The following is a 21,233-nucleotide window of genomic DNA, read 5'->3' as shown; positions in this document are numbered from 1 at the left end:
ATGCAGAGAAACCCATAGGGGGTTCGTGGCTGAGTGCTTAGAGCAGCGCGCTTGCAGTCAGAGAAGGTTGCAAGTACCCGGTTTGATCCCCGGTCCCGGCACTCTGGGTCCCTGAGCAAGACCCTTAACCCCAGATTGCTCCCCGGGCGCCGCACATGGCAGCCCACTGCTCCCCAAGGGTGATGGGTCAAAAGCAGAAAACAAATTTCTTTGTAATGTATGTTTCAATGTATGTTTCAAAGACAATAAAGATATTACTATTACTATTACATTGCTAGCTTTATTTTCTGTTAACCACTGGAGAATGCTCTTAAGTAATTTAGTAATTAATTTTACTGCTCTCTGTATTTATTTTTCTAATTTATTTAATTTGTAAAAGATATACCAAATTGTATTAAATTCATTTTAAAGATGTATTATCAAAACCACTATACGATCACGTCACAAAAATAATGCTGTCAAAACTCACTGCACTGCAAATAAGGCCCTCTAAAAAATAAGAAAAAAATATAGTGTTTTAGGTGAAAAATTGCTTATTTTGAGCAAAATAATCTGCCAGTGTACTCTTCTCTCGAAAGCATCTTCAGTGCCTCCATATCGATATTGGCAGCTGTGTCACAAACAAGAGACAAAAGGTACAGAACATCAGCGGAATCAGATTAATCAACAGATGAGGTTCACTGATGCCCCAGTGACTGTTATTTAACTTTTTTTTGTCTGTGGTAGATTCTATTGAAGAGTAAGTGAAAATTATCTCTGATTAAATGTCATTTTTAGTTTACCATTAGCCGCAATTTATGGTGGCTCAAGTCTACTGTATGAGCTTGCTGAATGTCTTAAGACAAGAGGGTGAACAAAACTGTATAGTGAATGCACAGCTGACACCAAGAATGACCCATCAGGTCACTTTCACTTTTAATACTTACAGCAACATTATGGATCAGATCACATTATCTTCTGATCTGATCCAATATTTGTTGATCCAAATACTTTTGGTCCCATTTGTCTAAAAATCCCATTCAGCAAGCTCATACAAGCCTATTGTAATAAATTGTAATTTTAAATGAAATTTAAAGATACACAAATGAGAAAATCGACACATTAACCTAATTGACATTCACACATGAGCACCATCATCACTATATCACGTTATCATACTTACCTGTTAAGATGTCTTTACCAAGATGTCTTTGAATTTAATCTTGAATTTAATCTTGCCAAGTAAATTCATGGCAAGATTAAATAGTACTAATAAAAGTGTTGATTTTTATATTAAGCGAATTTCACTTTAAAAATATATATTATGAATAACCTCAGAAAAGTGTGCAATTTCAACAATACTTTTACTTAGTTACATTTATTTAAGTGCATTATGCATAGGAACTGATCACATTGATTGTAAAATGTTGAAAAACATGTATTAACGGTTTTTGGAACTTAAAAACACTGTCCTGCATGACAAAATGCATCAAACAGATAAAAAATAAGAAATTATTTAATATCAATGTTGCACATCTTAAGCTCAGTGCTGCTGTTAGTTCCGGTTGTAACGCTTATACCGTTTCCTATTCCAGAGTTCTATAGGCCATTGACAAATTTAATTAAAAGTAAGTAAAACTATCCTTAAAGGACAAAATTTAGAAAAATCAAAAGGCTTATTTAATTGTTTCAGAACATCTCTTTTATTCGGGCACAAAATCAACAAAAAGAGAATGATCTTTTAAGCTATAAGACCATTTTTAAGATGCCAATACATAGATTTTAAGGGGGCGGGTTGCCGCAGTAGTTCTACTATAATGTAGAACAAACGACATAAAATAAATGACTCATCGTCGAGTGGTTGACAGAAAACACCCAATGGAATCCTTCATCTAGGTTAATTGGACTTGATTCAACAATATTCTTCAGTTGTCATGATGCAGCCTGGTGGCTGCATTTTTAGCAGTTCCTGCCTCCTTCTTCCCAGCGCAGCCTGATCAGGATCACGGAAAGGTAGCTGGTGCCGGCGCACCCCCTCCAAGCAACTGCCCAGAACTCTCAATGTCTAAATGCGAGAGGGGGTGAAGGGAGCTATCCAAGGCGACGCTCACACAACATGAGCCCCCCCCCCAGATGTCTTCACCCCGACCCCCCATACCATGGCCTACATGAATGTGCGTTGTTAAAATGTTTGGAGTGAAAGTGTCTAAAATGCATAATAAAATTCGGGTGAGGGACGTCATCAGAAAGTGGCAACCTCCAGGTACAACCCCCTCCCCAAGGTCCTACATGTGAGGCAGCGTGATGGAGCAGGCAGAGGATGGAGTCTGGGGATGGGGAGAAAAGAATTGGGGAGCCTAAAGCAGTCCCTGGGAGCCAGCTCCCCTACTGACTCCAATAGGCACCCCTGCTCCCCAAAAGGCCACCCGGAGAAGGGGCCCCACCAGCGGCACCACCATAGCCCGGGGGCCAGGCGGCTGAGCCACCCACCAGGACCAACCCCCCCCCCCCCCATCCCACCCACCAAGCCTACTGCCCCCCCCCAAAATAAATAAATAAATAATAATAAATAAATAAGAGGGGGGACTTTGGCTAGCCAGCCCGCACAAGCCATCCAAAACCCCCACACCTCAGGCGAAACCCGCACCAGGAGACAACACAGACCATGACGGAGAAAGGGGGCTGGACACAAGCCCACCTAAACGTCCACATCCACCAAACCCCCCACACCACACATCCCACCCGTTGATGTAATCCCTCCCCAACACTTACATTCAAACAACTCTCCATACATACAACAGTAGACATCCAGGCTGGTTTAGTCCCTACTCCCCCTCCCTCCCCTCCCCCCACTAGCAGAGTGCCAACCCAAAGAAGGGGAAGAGCATCTGCGCTGAGATGTTTATGTCCATGCCCCCGTACCGGCTCAACAGGCCCCGAGGCCCCCCAGCACACCAGAGGCCCCGTGCAGGGGCAGACACCCGGGTGCGCGCCGGTCCAGATCCCAAGACCCCGGAACCCGAACCCCTGAGGCCCCGCTGGGGCACCCGCCCGAGGGCGGCACACCCCAGGGACCCCAGGCCGCAAAACTCCCCAATTTTACAACTCAGGCACTTTGATAAGTCCATACATATCTGTGTCCAGAACCTCTGGACTGGTGTGCATAACCATAACGCATAAATATAATTATCAGGATGATTGCCTATAGAGTGTGGACAGATATTAACTTGTGCAAGACCCATCTTGAATAATCTTGAAATCTATGAAGAATTTTGTATTGTATTAGTTGTTAGTTGGTGTTTCTAGTCAATTTGAAAGTTGTTAGACACATCTGAGCCCAGAAGTTTTGTTTAAAGCCGACTGATAAATCCTCTTCCCATTTCATAATAGGAAGAGATATTGAATAATCTAGTTTAGTCAGTGCCCTGTATGATTTAGACAGTAGTTTGTGTGGGGGGGGGGGGTAAATCTAGGAACTCCAATATATTACTTGGGATTTGTAAACCACCTTTAATATGCTTAAATTTATTTCTAATTATAGATTTAAGTTGTTCATATTCCAAGAATTTATTTTTACTAATGCCATATTGCATATTTAGTTTGGCAAAAGTGATGAACTCGGTTCTGTCAAGTAAATGTTCCAGGTATTCAATACCTTTATTCTTCCAGTATGTAAAGTATATCATATTATTATTTTGTAGGATGTCAGGATTATTTCAGATGGGTGTACAACTGCACGGGATAAGTGATGACTTTGTCATTTTAAGAAACTCCCACCATGCTGTCATAGTGGAGCTAATGTTAATATTTTTAAAGCATGTATGCCGTTTTATATTTGAGCTAATAAACGGCAAATCTGAAATTGGAATATTATTGCATATTTTCTGTTCTATATCTATCCAGGGCCCATCTAAAGGATTATGTTTTATCCATTTAGAGATGTATTGTTGTCTGTTATGGAAATTAGGCAGATCTAGTCCCCCTCTGACTTTAGTGTTCTGTAGTGTCTTTAAGCTGATATGGGGGGGGGGATTATCTTTCCATATAAATTTAGAGACAGAAGAGTTTAAAGATTTGAACCAGTCGGATGATGGTTTATTGGGGATCATTGAAAATAAGTAATTAGTTCTAGGTAAGACCATCATTTTAATTTAAGCTACCCTACCCATAAGTGAAATTGGAAGCGATTTCCATCTTTCAAGGTCCTCTATCTTTTTTAAAAGGGGGATGTAATTAAATTTTACTAAATCCGGTAGTTTAGACGACACAGTAATACTCAAATAATTAATATTTCCTGATTGCAAATGTAAATCTAGGGGGTTCTGAAAAGAGCAATTAATTGGCAGTACCGTAGATTTTGACCAGTTTATAGAGAAAGATTCTAGTAATCTAATTACTTGAGAGAGGGAAGAGTTTGAGTGCTGAAGATAGAGTAATATATCATCAGCATAAAGACTAATCTTATGCTCTATATTCATGCATTTTATACCTTTGACAACATTTGTTTGTCTAATTCTTGCTACTAGAGGTTCGATAAAAATGGCAAAAAGTGAGGGGGAAAGCGGGCATCCTTGCCTAGTGCCCCTCTGGAGACAAAAGCTGGAAGAAGTTTGATTATTTGTCCTGACACGGGCTGTAGGAAAGCTGTATAAAATTTTTAACCAATTTATAAAAAAATTGCCAAAACCAAATTTATGTAGAGTGACGAATAATAAATTCCAATTTACTCTATCAAATGCTTTTTCTGCATCTAAAGACATTATATTAGTTTTAATATTTGTACTGTAGGAATAATCTATTAAATTAAGTAATCTGCGTGTGTTTGTGGATGACTGTCTTCCTATGATCAAACCAGGTTGATCATGGTGGATTATGAAAGGAGTGACTTTATCTAATCATTTTGCAAAAGCTTTACAGATTATTTTAATATCCACATTGATTAAGGATATGGGACGATAGCTGGTGGGAAACACAGGATCTTTGCCTGGCTTAAGCAGAAGACTGATGGTGGCAGAGTTCTGCCACCATCTGCTGTGTGGGACCCCTGCTGTGTGGGACCACTTTGATGTCATTTCGGAAACTAAGGTATTTGTTTTAATTTCCTTGTTTCATCCTGTTCCTCTCAGAGTTTACACTTGATTTTCTGAATAGAAATTAATTTCAAAGTGACCTTTAGTTTACTGTTCGTGTTATTTTCTGCAGGTTAAATGTTGCAATTGCTCAACAGAGCTTGCATATTTGAATAACAGCACCTCCTCAATGCTGAGGCATTATAGGGCCAAGCATGAGAACGAAATCCATGATACACCCATTATAAACTCAGGTATACAGGTATTTTACAACTTACTGACTTTGTTTTATTGATAATTCCGATTAATTTATAGTTTCTCATTTTTAACCATCAAGCTTCCAGGAAGCAGATGCTCAATGAGGCTGTGCTTAATTTCATTGTAAAAGGACTGCCAGCCCCTCGCCATTGTGGAGAATGAAGGGTTCAGGGAGCTGGTTCAGCTCCTTGAGCCCTCATATGTTTTGCCAACCAGAAAGGTTTGTGTGGAAATTATCTAAAGTACTGATGGTACTTTATTTATCAAATTTATTTTAAATATATTGATTTTCTTCTGGTTTGACTTAGTGTGGTTTTCAGACCAAACAAATGTTGGCCAAAAAGTACGAGGAGGAACGGGAACGAGTGAAAATGGAAGTACAGCAAGCTGTGGCAGTGAGTATAACCGCTGACATGTGGACATCTGTGAACATGGAGGCTTACTTGGCTCTAACCTGTCACTACATTAATGAAAATTCGCAGCTGTGTACATCTGTGTTAGTTGTGCAATACTTTCCACAAATTCACACTGCTGACAATTTGGCCCAAGTAAAAAGGGCCATGATGGAAGACTGGGCCATAACAAATAAAGTGACTTGTGACCGACGCAGCACCAAACATGATTGCATGCGCTAGACAGCTCCAAATTGGGCACTCAATTTGCATTGCACATAGTCTCAATTTATTAGTTAGAAAATCATGTGATCAGATCCCCACTCTTACATCCATCAGACACAAAGCCAGGCACATTGTCACATACTTCAGATCAAGCACTACAGCCAAGGAGAAGCTTGCTCAAGTGGGACGACCAACCCTGAAACTTATCAATGAGGTGCCAACACGCTGGAACAGCATGTATGAAATGCTGTCAAGGCTTCATGATGAGAAGGAAGCAGTGTGGGTATCTCTGGCCTCTCTAAAAAGAGATTTGACACCACTTACAGCTGATGAGTTTACCATCATAGGAGAAACACTACTTGTGCTTGCTTCTTTCCATCATGCTACAGTGGAGTTGTCTGCAGAGAGGCGAGTGTCAGGATCAAAGGTCATCCCAATGATGAAGATGCTCTATATGGCACTTGAGCGTAATGCTTCAACCTTGCACACTGACACAGCACGGCACCTACATGAACACCTGAAGCGTCGAGTTACAGACACTGCCTCAACCTGGAGTCATTAGGTGTGTTGACCCTGGCGACACTTCTAGACCCCAGATTTAAATCACTTGGGTTCCACAGTTCCTCCAAGTGCAATGAGGCCCTCAGCAGACTGCGGACAGAATGTGCCTCAATAGTTGGAGGCTCAAATGACCCCCAGCCGGGAACATCTTCATAACAGCTGTCTGCCCCCACTTCAGGCCAGGGCTTTGAACCGGTTCAAGGAACAAAAACGAAAACCGGGAACTTTTTTGTATTTTACAGGGAACAGAAACGAAACCGGAAACGCTATTATTTTTTTATGTTCTGGAACTGGAACACTTATATAAAAATAATGGTAACCGGTTAATACCAGTTTTATTTCGTTCCTTAAAGTTTTCGTTGCCTAATTAACTAAAAAAAAAAAAGTAATTATTTTCCTGCGCACGTTTAATCTGACTCCGCCAGCTGTATGTCGCTCCGCGTAGCTTCACCCACATACAACTGGGACATCGCCCATAGAAAGTGATTTCTCCAACCAATTTTATTGTCTGGCCAATCAGGATGCAAGGCTGGAGTTTCATAGATGTGACGTAGTGGAGATGCGACCGTGACGTGAGACTGTTTTGATAGCAATGGCGGCTCCTCGAGGAAGCAAGTGTTAACATTGATGCTGCTATTTCTTCCGTGTTGTCCAATCTACCTAATATTGTTTCATTAAAAGAACATCAGAGAACAGCTCTGAAGGCTTTTGTTGGTGGAAACGATGTTTTCGCCCTTCTCCCGACCAGATTTGGCAAGTTTTGTTTTCCGGGGCGCGTCCACAGCGGATGCGCCCGCGGCGGAGCGGTTAGCGCGAACCATGTTAGGAGGCCTTTAGTCCTCAACGCGGTCGGCCCGGGATCGACTCCGACCTGCGGCACTTTGCCGCCTGTCTTCCCCCCTCTTCCTGTCAGCTCACTGTCAATAAAACGCGTGCCACTAGAGCCGCAAACACATTAAAAAAATTACTTTTTTTTGTTTCCTGCGTCGCTCTCATAACGTCACGGGTTGGCTTCGGTGTGAGTGGTTGAAATAGCACGTCGATAAAGATGACAGACAAGTGTCTTATCCAATCATATACAAGGATATTTGATAAGGCCCAGCCTATGGAGGTGTCCCAGATATATGTGAGTGAAGCTAGGCGGAGCGACATACAGCTGGCGGAGTCAGGTTAGCGCACGTTACCATGACGGCTGAGGTTCACTTCCTGTGTGACATCACATCACACATTCGCTGACTGAATGGAGTGAGAGCGGTGTCTCCACTAGAGCTACACATCTTAAATAAGAGGTAAATTGCGATCCATTGTTAAGTAAAACGCTCATTCCAAGCACAATATCAATAGCTATATTTGTCAAACGAAAGGAACGAAATTAACCGTTCCGGGAACAGTATTTTTTTGTTCTAACCGATTCGGGAACGTCAATTTATTGGTGGAACTCATAACCGGAAACGTTATAATTCCGTTTCTGTTCGGAACGAACCGATTGGGGAAAAAATAATTTCAAAGCCCTGCTTCAGGCATGATATTGAGCATTTTTTCTTTGTTGTTTGTAAATCATGTACTAAAATGCCAATTTGTTTTTGTTTTTTAGATAACCTTTGGGAACATTTTGATCTCGAAGTGGGGAGGCAGACCAAAAGTGCCACAGCTGATGCCATCCATGAGGTCAATAGAATCATGGCAGAGGGCAATATTGCGAGGCCCCAGGATCATCTTATATATTGGAAAATCCAAAAGAGGGTTTATCCAAACCTCTTCCGCCTGGCCTTAAAATTTTTGTGCACTCAATTCAATTCAATTTTATTTATATAGCACCAAATCATGAAACATGTCATCTCAAGGCACTTTACAAAATCAAGTTCAATCATATTATATAGATTGGTTCAGATTATACAGATTGGTCAAAAATGTCCTATATAAGGAAACCAGTTGCTTGCATCAAAGTCCCGACAAGCAGCATTCACTCCTGGGGAACTGTAGAGCCACAAGGAGAGTCGTCTGCATTGTACATGGCTTTGCTGCAATCCCTCATACTGAGCAAGCATGAAGCGACAGTGGGAAGAAAAACTCCCCATTAACGGGAAGGAAAACCTCCGGCAGAACCGGGCTCAGTATGAACGGTCATCTGCCTCGACCGACTGGGGTTACAGAAGACAGAGCAGAGACACAACAAGAGAGACAAAAAAGCACAGAAGCACACATTGATCCAGTAATCTGTTCTACTTTAGATGGTAGTAGCGGGTGAGCCATCTTCTCTGGATGATGTCACAGTTAACAGAACGCCAGACCAGGTGTACCTACTATGAAGAAAAAGAGAGAGAGCAAAAAGTTAAAAGCTGAAATGACGACAGTCATTTCAATGTAATACAATGCAAAACTGGAGAACAGTAGACTGAAGAACAGTAGAAATCAGTAGAGTGAGAAAATTAGACCCTGATGTCCTCCAGTAGCCTATGCCTATCACAGCACAACTATAAAGGTAGCTCAGGGTAACATGAGCCACTCTAACTATAAGCTTTGTCAAAAAGGAAAGTTTTAAGATTAGTCTTAAAAATAGATAGGGTGTCTGCCTCACGGACCAAAACTGGGAGTTGGTTCCACAGGAGAGGAGCCTGATAGCTGAAGGATCTGCCTCCCATTCTACTTTTAGAGACTCTAGGAACCACCAGCAGACCTGCAGTCTGAGAGCGAAGTGCTCTGTTAGGAATATACGGGGTAATCAGAGCTCTGATATATGATGGAGCTTGATTATTAAGGGCTTTATACGTTAGAAGGAGAATTTTAAATTCTATTCTTGATTTAACAGGAAGCCAATGAAGGGAAGCTAAAATTGGAGAAATATGATCCCTCTTGTTGATTTTCATCAGAACTCTTGCCGCAGCATTTTGGATCAGCTGAAGGCTTTGAACTGCATTTTGTGGACTTCCTGATAGTAAAGAATTACAATAGTCCAGTCTTGAAGTAACAAATGCATGGACTAGTTTTTCAGCATCACCCCTGGACAGAATGTTTCTAATTTTGGCGATATTCCTGAGGTGAAAAAAGGAAACTCTGGAAACCTGTTTAATATGGGATTTAAATGACATGTCTTGGTCGAAAACAACACCAAGATTTTTAACTTTATTACCAGAGGCCAAGTTAATGCCATCCAGAATAAGTGATTGATTAAGAACTTTATTTTTTGAAAACTCTGGCCCAAAGATTACAACTTCTGTCTTGTCAGAATTTAAATGCAGGAAATTTAAAGTCATCCAGCTTTTGATGTCATCAAGACATGACTGCAGTCGAAGTAACTGATTGGATTCATCAGCATTTATGGATAAATATAGGTGAGTGTCATCAGCATAACAGTGGAAATTAATCCCATGCTGTCTGATAATTTTGCCAATCGGAAGCATATATATAGTAAATAGAATTGGTCCAAGGACTGAACCCTGTGGTACTCCACAGGTGACCCTAGAGTTTGAGGAAGATTGACTTCAGTGCTGCATTTGATCAACTGTATCAAATGCAGCACTGAGATCTAACAGGACAAGTATAGACACATGTCCATTATCTCAGGCCATGAGAATGTCATTAGTGACCTTCACCAGAGCTGTTTCAGTGCTATGATGAGCTCTAAAGCCTGACTGAAACTCCTCAAGTAGGTCATTACTTTGTAAGTGTTCACATAGTTGATTAGCAACTACTTTCTCAAGAATTTTAGATAAGAAAAGAAGATTAGATATTGGTCTGTAATTTACTAACTCATCTTGATCAAGAGATGGTTTCTTAAGTAAAGGTTTAATAACAGCTACCTTAAAAAGCCTGTGCTACATATCCATTTACCAAGGATAGATTAATCATGTCTAAAATAGGACCACTGATCAGAGGGAATACCTCCTTAAACAACTTGGTTGGGATTGGGTCTAACATACAGGTAGAAGGTTTAGATGAAGCTAAAATTTTAGATAGCTCAGAAAGCTCTACTGCTTTTAAACAGTTCAGACACTGTGCAGGTTCTAAAGATTCCTCCAATGCTGCCTCACTTACTGAGGACGAGGTAATCATGTTTGGGAGGATGCCAATTATTTTATTTTTAATGGAATCAATTTTATTTATGAAGAATCCCATAAAATCATTACTGCTAATAGCTAAGGGAATGGATGGATCAACAGAGCTATGACTCTGTGCAAGTTTGGCAACTGTACTGAAGAGAAATCTAGGATTATTCTTATTCTCCTCAATTAATGATGAAAAATATGCTGCTCTAACTCTGCGAAGGGTCTTGTTATACAACAATAGACTGTCCCTCCAGATTAGGTAGGATTCCTCTTGGTGTGTAGAGCGCCATTTTCTCTCGAATTTCCTAACATTGTGCTTCAAGGAACGCAGCTCTGAATTAAACCAGGGGGCCAGCTTCCTGTGAATAATCACCTTCTTTTTCAAGGGAGCTACATTGTCTAATGCAGAACGCAATGACGAAGTCATACCGTTTACAAAGACATCTATTTGTGAATTGGAAGAAACAACATTGCTGCCATCTACAGGGCATTTCTGCAATATGGAGGATATTATAAAGGGGACAGACTCTTTAAGTTTTGATACAGCATTATCCGATAAAGATCTACTATAATGGAACCCTCTTTTGGGGGTGGAGAACTCAGTTAGATTAAACTCAAATGTTATTAAAAAATGATCAGATAGGACAGGGTTGTGAGGAAATACTGTTAATTCTTCACAATCAATGCCATATGTCAGCACAAGGTCTAAAGTATGGAGCCAAGAGTGCGTCGGTTTATGCATATTTTGAGCAAAACCAATTGAATCTAGGATAGTTTTAAAGGCTACACTAAGGTTATCACATTCAGTGTCAACATGGATGTTAAAATCACCCACTATAATAACCTTATCAGTGTTTAACACCAAATCAGATAATAAATCTGACAACTCATTCAAAAACTGAGTGTAAGGGCCTGGTGGACGATACAAAACAACAAACAGAAGAGGTTCTATTTCATCCCTACTGACCGCCAGAGGCGGTGCTTAAAGCACTGAATGATCACTGAATGATCACTCTTGCGCATGCACAGGTCGAGAATTTTATACCAACATGGTCACGTGTAACCCCCGGTGACACCGGTAAGCCCATATAATCACGTGACAACGACAGGTCAGTCCCTTATCATCTTCTCGCATGCAGGTTGTATAGGTGGTAAGTCACTGATTTGCTTGTCGCTGGTAGCCTCGAGACTACGGTCGGGGCTGCGAGAATTATCTTGCCCTCCAGAAGCTGCGCAAGCTCCCCTTGTTACAACTTTGCTGTTCCTTTGGTAAGTTGTTTCCCTTTGATCGGCGGGAGTGGGGACGCGTTCGCTCCCCGCGCCGATTTCCCCGTTGCAGGTGGTAAGACGTTAGCCGATTTCGACCAGCTTGTAAAGGTAGGTTGCAGCCGCGTTCGGCTGCCTATAATGTTAAATAGCAGCCGCGTTCGGCTGCTTATAATTATTTGCCGGCGCATCAGCTGCCTATATTGGATTATTGCAGCCTATATTTTATTACGTAGCAGCCGTGTTCGGCATGCTTTTCATTTACTGTGCAGCCCTGTTCGGCATGCCTATGTTTTATTACTAAGCAGCCATGTTCAGGCTTGCTTTTCATTTACTAAGCAGCCGTTTTCGAGCTTGCTTTATCATTTATTGGGCAGCGTGTTCGGCTTGCCTATATTTTATTACACAGCAGCCGTGTTCGAGCTTGCTTTGTCATTCATTGGGCAGCGTGTTCGGCTTGCCTATGTTTTATTACAAAGCAGCCGTTTTCGAGCTTGCTTTATCATTCATTGTGCAGCGTGTTCGGCTTGCCTATGTTTTATTACAAAGCAGCCGTTTTCGAGCTTGCTTTATCATTCGTTGGGCAGCGTGTTCGGCTTGCCTATGTTTTATTACAAAGCAGCCGTTTTCAAGCTTGCTTTATCATTCATTGTGCAGCTGTGTTCGGCTTGCCTATGTTTTATTACACAGCAGCCGTGTTCGAGGTTGCTTTATCATTCACTGGGCAGCGTGTTCGGCTTGCCTATGTTTTATTACAAAGCAGCCGTGTTCGAGCTTGCTTTATCATTCACTGGGCAGCGTGTTCGGCTTGCCTATGTTTTATTACAAAGCAGCCGTTTTCGAGCTTGCTTTATCATTCATTGGGCAGCGTGTTTGGCTTGCCTCAATGAGTGTTGCAACCTTGCTGGTTGGTACTTCTGTAGCTACGGTGATCGTAGTGCTCCTTGCAGCCTTTTACGCTGCTGAGGAACCCAGGGTGGCGTTTTCTGCTCAACCGGGTTTCCTGGCCTGTTCGTTCGTCAGCTTAAGTGTCAGGGGTGGCGATTTCAGCTCGACCTGACCTAGTCCTGTGAGCATAAGATGCTGGACGAGCCCTACTGCAGAGCGTGTTTGGCCCCTCTCCAGTCGAAGGATGGGTATGACCTGTGTCCCTCTTGTCTGGAACCAGATCGCCATAGAGAAGCCTTGACTGGAGATGCAATGCTATTTTCCTGGCATCTGATACTGTTTTTCAACATCAGTTGACTCTGGCTCGCATCTGTCTGCAGCCAGTTTACGCATCTCTTCCGGCTCTCAGTCGGAAGAGGACGGTTTGATAGTGGGCGCTTTGAGAACTGCTCTTACCCGGTTGTAGCTGGATGCTCAACCGAACCAATCTGCGGCTTCTGGTGCTTCTTTCGACGTCCTACTACTAGGTCGTCCTTTGTTTCCCCATTGCTGAATATGTGAAGGTGGTTCATGCCTGTTGGGCAGACACCTAGGCCTTTTTTGTTGCTGACCTCTGATGGCAGGGCCCTGGTGGCCATGCAAGACGTGCTCAAGTTTGGCTTGGGCCATATGCCTTCCTTCGAACATGCCAGAGCATCCCTCAGTGTGGTGCCGGAGCAGGCTTTGAGAGCTAATGCCTGTAGTCCTCGTCCTCAGTGCCGTGTGACTGCCGATCTACTCTGTAGAGTCTATGACTCGGGGTCTCTTGGGGCGACTTGGTAACTCATTGTCGCATTTATTACTGGTCTCTCAGCCTCTCTGGAGGCTCCGCGATTGACACACCTTTACATGCTTTTTCTCTCTTGTCAAGGTAAGTTGGCCGTGTCCTGTCTACCGTTGTTGAAGCATGCCGCCAAGTTGGTTGGCTCAGTCTCCTCTAACCGAAGCCTGTAGAGAGACCCTGATGAGTCTTCCAGTGATTCTGGGGAGTTATTTGGCTCTGCTGCGCTTGCAGCGGTCAACCCAGGCTTTGCGTACAAGGCAGCAGCTGGCCGGCCTGCATCGTAGGCGATTGTGGCGTCCTGCTGGGAATGCCTCTGGTTCACTTTAACGCACTTATCCTGCCCCAACTACACCTTCTGAGGGGCAACCACTGCCTGCTTATGGCCAGTGCATCACCGAGCTGGCGGTGGGACACTTTACCCAGGACTAGCTTGGCTGCTGGACCGCTCTCGTTTCTGATCCATGGGTGGTGTCTACACTTGCCCAGGGTTACGCGCTAGAGTTCCGCCACCGCCCTCCTTTTCCTGGTCGAGTCAGGATGACGGGAATTCGCGACAAGGTACAGGCTCAGACTCTGAGCCACGAGATGGATGCCTTGCTGGCCAAGGGTGGTATATTGCCTGTTGACCCCCTGCGGGACCCAGGGGGCTTTATACTTAAGTATTTTTATTGGTCCCAAAAACAGCTGCGGACTCGACCCAATTTTGGACATGAGAGGTCTGAATGTTCTTTCGAGACCATCCCCTTCCACATGTTGGGCATCAGGGGTGTGCTTCAGACAATCTTCTCCAGGTAACTGGTTCACCCTGGTTGACATGAGGCACGCATACTTCATGTCCCAATCGCACCGTGTCATTGGCTGTTTTCTCCGCTTTGCATTTCAGGGCAAGCCTTTCGTCCAGGGTTCTCCCTTTCGGTCTCTCTGTCCCTACGTATGTTGCTTGGTGCATTGCTGCAACACTGTGTCCTCTGCAGGCCAAGGGGTTAAAGATCCTGCCCTACTTGGACAATTGGCTCATCTGTGCGCCCACAGAGGCCCAAGCCACTGCAGACACGAGCACATTACTCGACCATGTAGACCTATTGGGTCTACGTGTGATCTGGCAGGAGAGTATCTTAGTTCCATCTCAAGATGTCACGTTCTTGGAATCACAATGGACTCCCTCACTGTGACCCGTTCGCCCATCGCCTCAGCGTGTCAAGGGCATTCTGCATATGCTGCCTTTCTGCCCGGCCGTGCACCCCCTTTATTGCTTATCTTCATCTGTTGGGCAAGCTGGCTCCTGCCACTACAGTAATACCCCTGGGACTGTTGTCTCTGCGACCACTGCGGATGTGGTTCACAGCCTGAGGCTGGACCCTTCTCGTACGCTGTGCCATCGCACAACACTGTGGGTGTCCTCTCACTGCCTCGCATCACTGGCTCAGTGGCAAAATGCAGTATTAATGACAAAGGGTTCCACTTGGTTCACTGCAGTCTCGACAAGAGGTTGTCTCTACTGGCGCGTCCGCCACGGTATGGGGCGTGGCAGCGACTGATCGCCCGGGATCATGGTCTCAGCGGAGGAAAACTGCAGCACATCCACGCCTTGGAGTCGGAGTCTGTGCAGCGGGCGTTGTAACACTTCCTCCCAGACCTGTGCGGACGGCATGTCTTGGTGCGGCCAGACAATACTTAAGTGGTTTTTCATATCAACCATCAATTGGGGACACGCTCGTTAACATTGCTGTGGCTGACCCAGAGGCTCTTGACCTGGGCAGCCCCTGTTCTTGCCAGCCTGAGAGCTGCCTACATTCCAGGGGCGCAGATGTTTCGGACGATATTCTGTCTCTGGGACGCCCGCCACCGGGGGAGTGGAGACTCCACCTGGAGGTAGTGGGGGTCATTTCGGAGTGGTACGGAAAAGCAGCTGTAGATCTACTTTCGTCCGAAGAGACAACACATTGCCCACTTTAGTTCTCCCTGGCAGACAATGCCAGTCCCCTGGGTCAAGACGCACTGGCACATGACTGGCCGAGAGTGCTGTTCTGCACTTTACCGCCGCTTCCCATGATAGGCCCAACACCCACGGGGATCCTTCAGGGGGGGCATTGGGTCCTTCTAGTGGCCACCTGGTGGCCAGGGAGAATCGGTTTCCTTTGCTGCACAGGCTCTGTTGCAGCTCGACAATGCCTCTTCCCCACAGGACGGACCTTCTGTCACAGCTGGGGGGTCAGATCCTGCATCCCAATCCCTGTCGCCTCCAACTCTGGGCCTGGCCGCTACGAGGCCGGCGTTTCCTTCAGAGTATGACAGAAACATCAGACATATGATGACTAATGCCTGGGCCCCTTCCACACGACTGGTTTATACCCATATGTGGAAAGTTTAGCAGCTGGTGTCATGCAAGACATGAGGAACCTGTACACTGTCCTGTTTCTCTTATTTTAACCTTCCTTCAAGCTCTGCTTTCTCAAGGTTGGTCTCCATCCACTCTGGAAGTTTATGTTGCTGGCATTCGGTGGCGAGTGGAGAAACGATAGGCCGTAACAAGGATGCCTTGTGTGTCTGAGAGGTGCCCGATGTTTGCACCCTCCCACATGCCCTGTTGTGCCTGTGTGAGACCTCTCTCTCTCGTTCTCGCTGCCCTGCGATCTCCTCCGTTTAAACAGTTGGCAGATGCAAGCCTTGAGTGTCTGTCAGAAGACTTTCTCCTTGGCTTCGGCGAAGCGGGTCAGGAAGTGTGTTGTCTGTTCACAAGCCCTGTTGCCATGGGAATCCAGCTGATGTTATTCTCTGGCCTGATGTTGGGTTTCTTCCTACTGTGGCCTCATTGGCGGGCCACACTGTGCCCCTCCAGCTTGCTTGCCTTTATACAGATGGGCTTAGCCTTTCTGCCCTGTTCGGGCACTGAAGGCATATGTCAGACTCACAGCTTCTCTGCGGCAGTTTGATAATCTGTTGTTTGCTACTGAGGGCCCTGCGAAGGGCAGGCTCCTTCTAAACATCGTCTTGCACGTCGGATTGTGGACGTGGTGGAACGAGCGTAAGTTTTACAGGTCTACCAGCCCCCTGCTGGTGTACGGTGCCATTCCACCAGAAGCATTAGTGTTGCATGGCCACTATGGCGGGGGTCACTCTGGAGGCTATATGTCCAGCAGCCTCTTGGTAATCCCCGAATACCTTTGCAAGGTTTTACAGGGTTAACTTGGCTGACTTTCACCCTTTGGTGGGGATCCAATCCCAGCACGCATCCTCATCCCAGTGTGGTGGGCATGCTTTCGGGGTTGTTTATTTCTGTGTGATTCCTCAGGACTCTGTTGGTAATCGTCATCCAGTGCTTTAAGCACCGCCTCTGGCGGTCAGTAGGGATGAAATAGAACGAAAGTTACGACTGTAACTACGGTTCTATGAATCCCGGATGACCGCCAGAGCGCTCGGTCCCTCGGAATCATCATGTTGTTCGCGAGAAGATTAAGGGACTGAGCTGTCGTTGTCACGTGATTATATGGGCTTACCGGTGTCACCGGGGGTCACACATGACCATGTTGGTATAAAATTCTCGACCTGTGCATGCGCAAGAGTGATCATTCAGTGATCATTCAGTGCTTTAAGCACCGCCTCTGGCGGTCATCCGGGATTCATAGAACCGTAGTTACAGTCGTAACTTTCGTTTTATTACTTTGCAGTTTGGATGAGGGAAACTGAGGGTTAAATGTTCAAAAGAACTGTAGTTATTAATTGGCCTGGGACTAATTAATAAATCAGACTGAAAGATGGTTGCCACTCCTCCTCCTCTTCCCACAGATCTGGGAATGTGGAAATTTGAATAATTGGAGGGAGTTGACTCATTTATACTACATTGTCCTCTTGTAGCCAGGTTTCTGTGAGACAAAATAAATCAATCTGTTTATCAGAAATCAATTCATTAACTAGCAAAGTATTTGAAGGGAGAGACCTTATATTTAATAGACCACATTTAATTGTTTTATTTTTAGGTTCAAGGTGAACCGTATTGATTTTTATTAGGTTTTTATGATTTGTTCCTTTTAGACAAGTTTTTGATCTGTTAAGTTTTGGCCGTGGGAAAGACACCGTCTCAATAGGATAATGGATGGGTAACAGTACAGAAGCTGCAGAGAGGTGTGTTAAACTACCGCTCTGCTTCCTGGTCTGGACCCTGGGTTGTCAGCATTTAGGAGAACTAATAAATCCGGACAGATTTCTAGAAAGAAGAGCAGCACCATCCAAAGTAGGATGGATGCCGTCTCTCCGGATCAGACCAGGTTTTCCCCAGAAAGTTCTCCAGTTAGCAATGTAGCCCACGTCGTTTTCAGGACACCACCTAGACAACCAGCGGTTGAATGATGACATGCGGCTAAACATGTCATCACTGGTCAGATCAGGCAGGGGACCAGAGAAAATTACTGAGTCCGACATTGCTTTAGCAAACTCACACACCGAAGCAACACCAACTTTAGTGACCTCTGATCGGCGTGACTGGGTGTCATTACCGCCAGCGTGCATAACAATCTTACTGTATTTACGCTTATCCTTAGCCAGCAGTTTTAGGTAAGATTCTATGTCGCCCGTTCTGGCCCCTGGCAGGCATTTAACTATGGTCCCTGGTGTCTCTAGTGCCACGTTTCTGACTATTGAGCTCCCAATCACCAGGATCGGCTTCTCAGCGGGTGTGTCGCTGAGTGGGGAAAATTTGTTAGAAACGCAGATGGGTTGGTGGTGAACTGGGGGCTGAAATCTAGAGCTATGCTTCCTACGAACTGTCACCCAGCCGGCCTCCTTACCCGGCTGCTTGGGCGCTTCTGGAGGACCACTAAGTGAAGTAACGTTAGGTTTATGTGGCTCCGTGCTAGCAGAGGGGTGGCTATCAGCTGGTTTTTCCATAGCACGGAGCTGGGTCTCTAATTCTGACACCCTCGCCTCCAAAGCTACAAAAACACTACATTTATTACAAGTACCATTATCACTAAAGGAGGCAGAGGAATAGCTAAACATCTGACACAGAGAGCAGGAGATAAGGGGAGACTTAGTCAGAGACGGAGAAGCTGAAGTAATAGTAGGAGAGGAAGTCATTGTGGAGCTAAAGCTAGGCTAGGCTAAAGCTAGGCTAGCGCCCTTCTACCACACCAAGAGAGCAAACCGTGAAACACGAGGAGTTCCCAAGCGTGATGTGCAGCAACAGAAAATGTTTTAAAAGTGCTTATGTGTAAGAAACAGATGTTACAGCAAAGAGATTAAAGATAAAAGCGAGAGAATCTGGAGCAACAAACCGTTGCTTACGCAGTGAAAACAGGAAGTGACACAATACGCCTTACTGCAAACAGGAAGTGACGTCAGCACAGCTTCATCTGTGCCATGGGAGCGGGTGTTCATTATGATACGGGTTCTCATTATTTATTGACAGTATCTAAAATATCAAAGATGTTTTAATAATATTACAATGCACCATACAATAAATTACATCATATTAGTGTATATAATAGGTCATCAAATCAGTGTCAGTTAACTTTGTCAACTAGGTTGCCTGTAGAGATTTTTAATGTCCAGCAGGTGACACAATATCAATACAGTTTGGTAATGTGTCGAAATGTTTCATTACACCTCATCAACCCATCACTCGGTAACAGAACTAACCTTGAATGAGAAGCAGAGGTGTCAGAGTTCCAAAAGGCAGACAGGCATGGAGAGGGTGTGTAGAATGATGACGGACCAGCAGAGAAGTGGTTTTTTTTTTGTTTTTTTTTATTATGGCGGATCACAAGCAACTTTAAGGTGCATACCGCCACCTACTGTACATGAGTGTGTACCAGAGAAGTGACAGCAGAGTGAGGCTTAAGTAGGGAGGCTGGTAGGTGAAGTGAATCTGGCTAATTAGTGGCTGGCAGGTGTGACTAACTGCAGTGGGAGTGAAGGGGAGGCTGAGTGGGAGTGTTAGGAGGAAACTGAACTAACCAAAACAAAAGCCAGAACCTAACTAAACCCAGACAGGAGGAAAAACTGAAAAATAGTAAATAAAAACCCAAATCAAAACTGAACCTCGACACTCCAAACTTTTTGAATTGAGAAAGCTTCCTTGAGAGGAAGCGAAACGTCTTCAACTACGGAAAACAAGTCCAGTTGCTTTGTTTTTTACTTTTATTTGGAATGACCATGACCTAGATGACTGAGAATCTTCACCAGCATATTGCACGCCAATTTGGGAAAGACACACTTGGAGTAGTGCGTGAGTATAAAGCTTGGTACTGCACATTACTCCAGACTTTTTGAATTGAGAAAGCTTCCTGGAGAGGAAGCGAAACTTCTTCAACTAGGACAACATAGTGTTCAGGAGAACAGCTTCAGACCAGTGAAGTGTGGGCTTTCTGCAGGAGCCATTGAGGAGATGTGGGAAACAGAGCTCAGCTCTGTATTGGTTCTCCATCCTTGGACAGCTGTAGCTCTCTGAACAGCATCTGTTGTACAACAAATATATTTGTACCCTCCCTCCTATCAGATTATTTGTTCTCTGTGAGGCATCGCTGCCACACCTCCTTTGCTCAATACAAATGGCACATAGCTTTTTTTTTCTCTTTTACCCCTTCTGAAAAGTACAAGTACATTATCACTTTAATGTGCATTTACTTCTTTTTAGTACATTTGAGAAAAAAATACATTCCTAATCCCAAAGGGAAACTAAATGTTGGTTTAACTCATGTTATTGGAGTTTCTTCAATGAGCTGTGCATGGCTGCATGCAGGAAGAATCTCCTGTAGCAGCCTGTCAAGCAGTGGATCTGTATGGGGTGCCATTTAGGACAGAAACAAATTTTCCTCTCACACACACAAATAAATCGATGCACGCACCTCAGTAGAGACACACACACTCTCAACAAAACTATTTTCCTCTCAAACACACTACTAAAACATGCACACACCACATTAGACACAGTCACACACACTCACAAAGCAAAAATGTTATATTTATCTTATGTGTGTGTGTGATCTGGTACTACACTGAATGAGAGGGTATACGTGTGTGTGTGTGTGTGTGTGTGTGTGTGTGTGTGTGTGTGTGTGTGTGTGTGTGTGTGTGTGACTGCTATGGTAGTAGACTGAATGAGAGACTTGTAGTTGTGTGTGAGAGAGTTAAATCTGTCACGGAAGAGGCAGGGCATAAGTTAAAGGTTGGCCAGCGCATGTGTGGAACCCAAACTGAGCAATATTAGGTAAATATGGTGTGGCTAATATGGGGCAGCAAACCAGCCAATTACCTGCTGAGCCAACAACAATAAGCTTCCGAGAAGAAGCCAGAGCATGGCTAAAGGCAGTGTAAGTAAGGAAAGAATAGGTCAAGCAGCCGCAATTTTAAATAGCATTTTATCATCACCGAACGCAACAAATAGTTTGGCCAGTGCCTTAAATGAAAGAGCTCCTCAGGTTGCCCGTACTCATTCTGTTGAGACAGAATTAGCATCTTTGTTTGGTACTAGAGCAGCTGGCCGAAGTTCAGCGGTGTCAACAGCAAATCAAGATAAAGTAATATTGTGCTTTTTCCTTTTCTAATATAGTAAATGTAGTAGATGTCTACTTATTCTTAATAGTACATGTAGATGGATACTAGCTTTAACCATTGGGAACTGGCTTTTATTAGCAAGTGAGATCTGAACACATTAGCTCCATCACAACGCTCCCAGGTCACATCACAACACTGTATTCCTCCACCTGCTAGTTCGGCACCATCTATCACA

At 44.3% G+C, this 21,233-nt stretch overlaps 1 protein-coding gene across 1 annotated transcript in view; it reads right to left on the bottom strand.

Annotated features, from left to right (window-relative positions):
• LOC118563755 (trace amine-associated receptor 8a-like) overlaps positions 1 to 19,928 on the bottom strand; it is a 189,699-nt gene extending 169,771 nt beyond the window's left edge. The window contains exon 1 of the mRNA XM_036139611.1: positions 19,852 to 19,928. Coding sequence (XP_035995504.1) covers positions 19,852 to 19,928 — 77 coding nt within the window. The remainder of the gene's footprint in view (positions 1 to 19,851) is intronic.
• Positions 19,929 to 21,233: the final 1,305 nt, after the last annotated feature.

The sequence above is a fragment of the Fundulus heteroclitus genome, chromosome 7 (assembly GCF_011125445.2).
Source record: "Fundulus heteroclitus isolate FHET01 chromosome 7, MU-UCD_Fhet_4.1, whole genome shotgun sequence".
In the NCBI taxonomy this organism is placed as follows: Eukaryota; Metazoa; Chordata; class Actinopteri; order Cyprinodontiformes; family Fundulidae; genus Fundulus; species Fundulus heteroclitus.
Note: the sequence above shows the minus strand (reverse complement) of the source record. Positions and strands in the feature narration are given on the sequence as shown.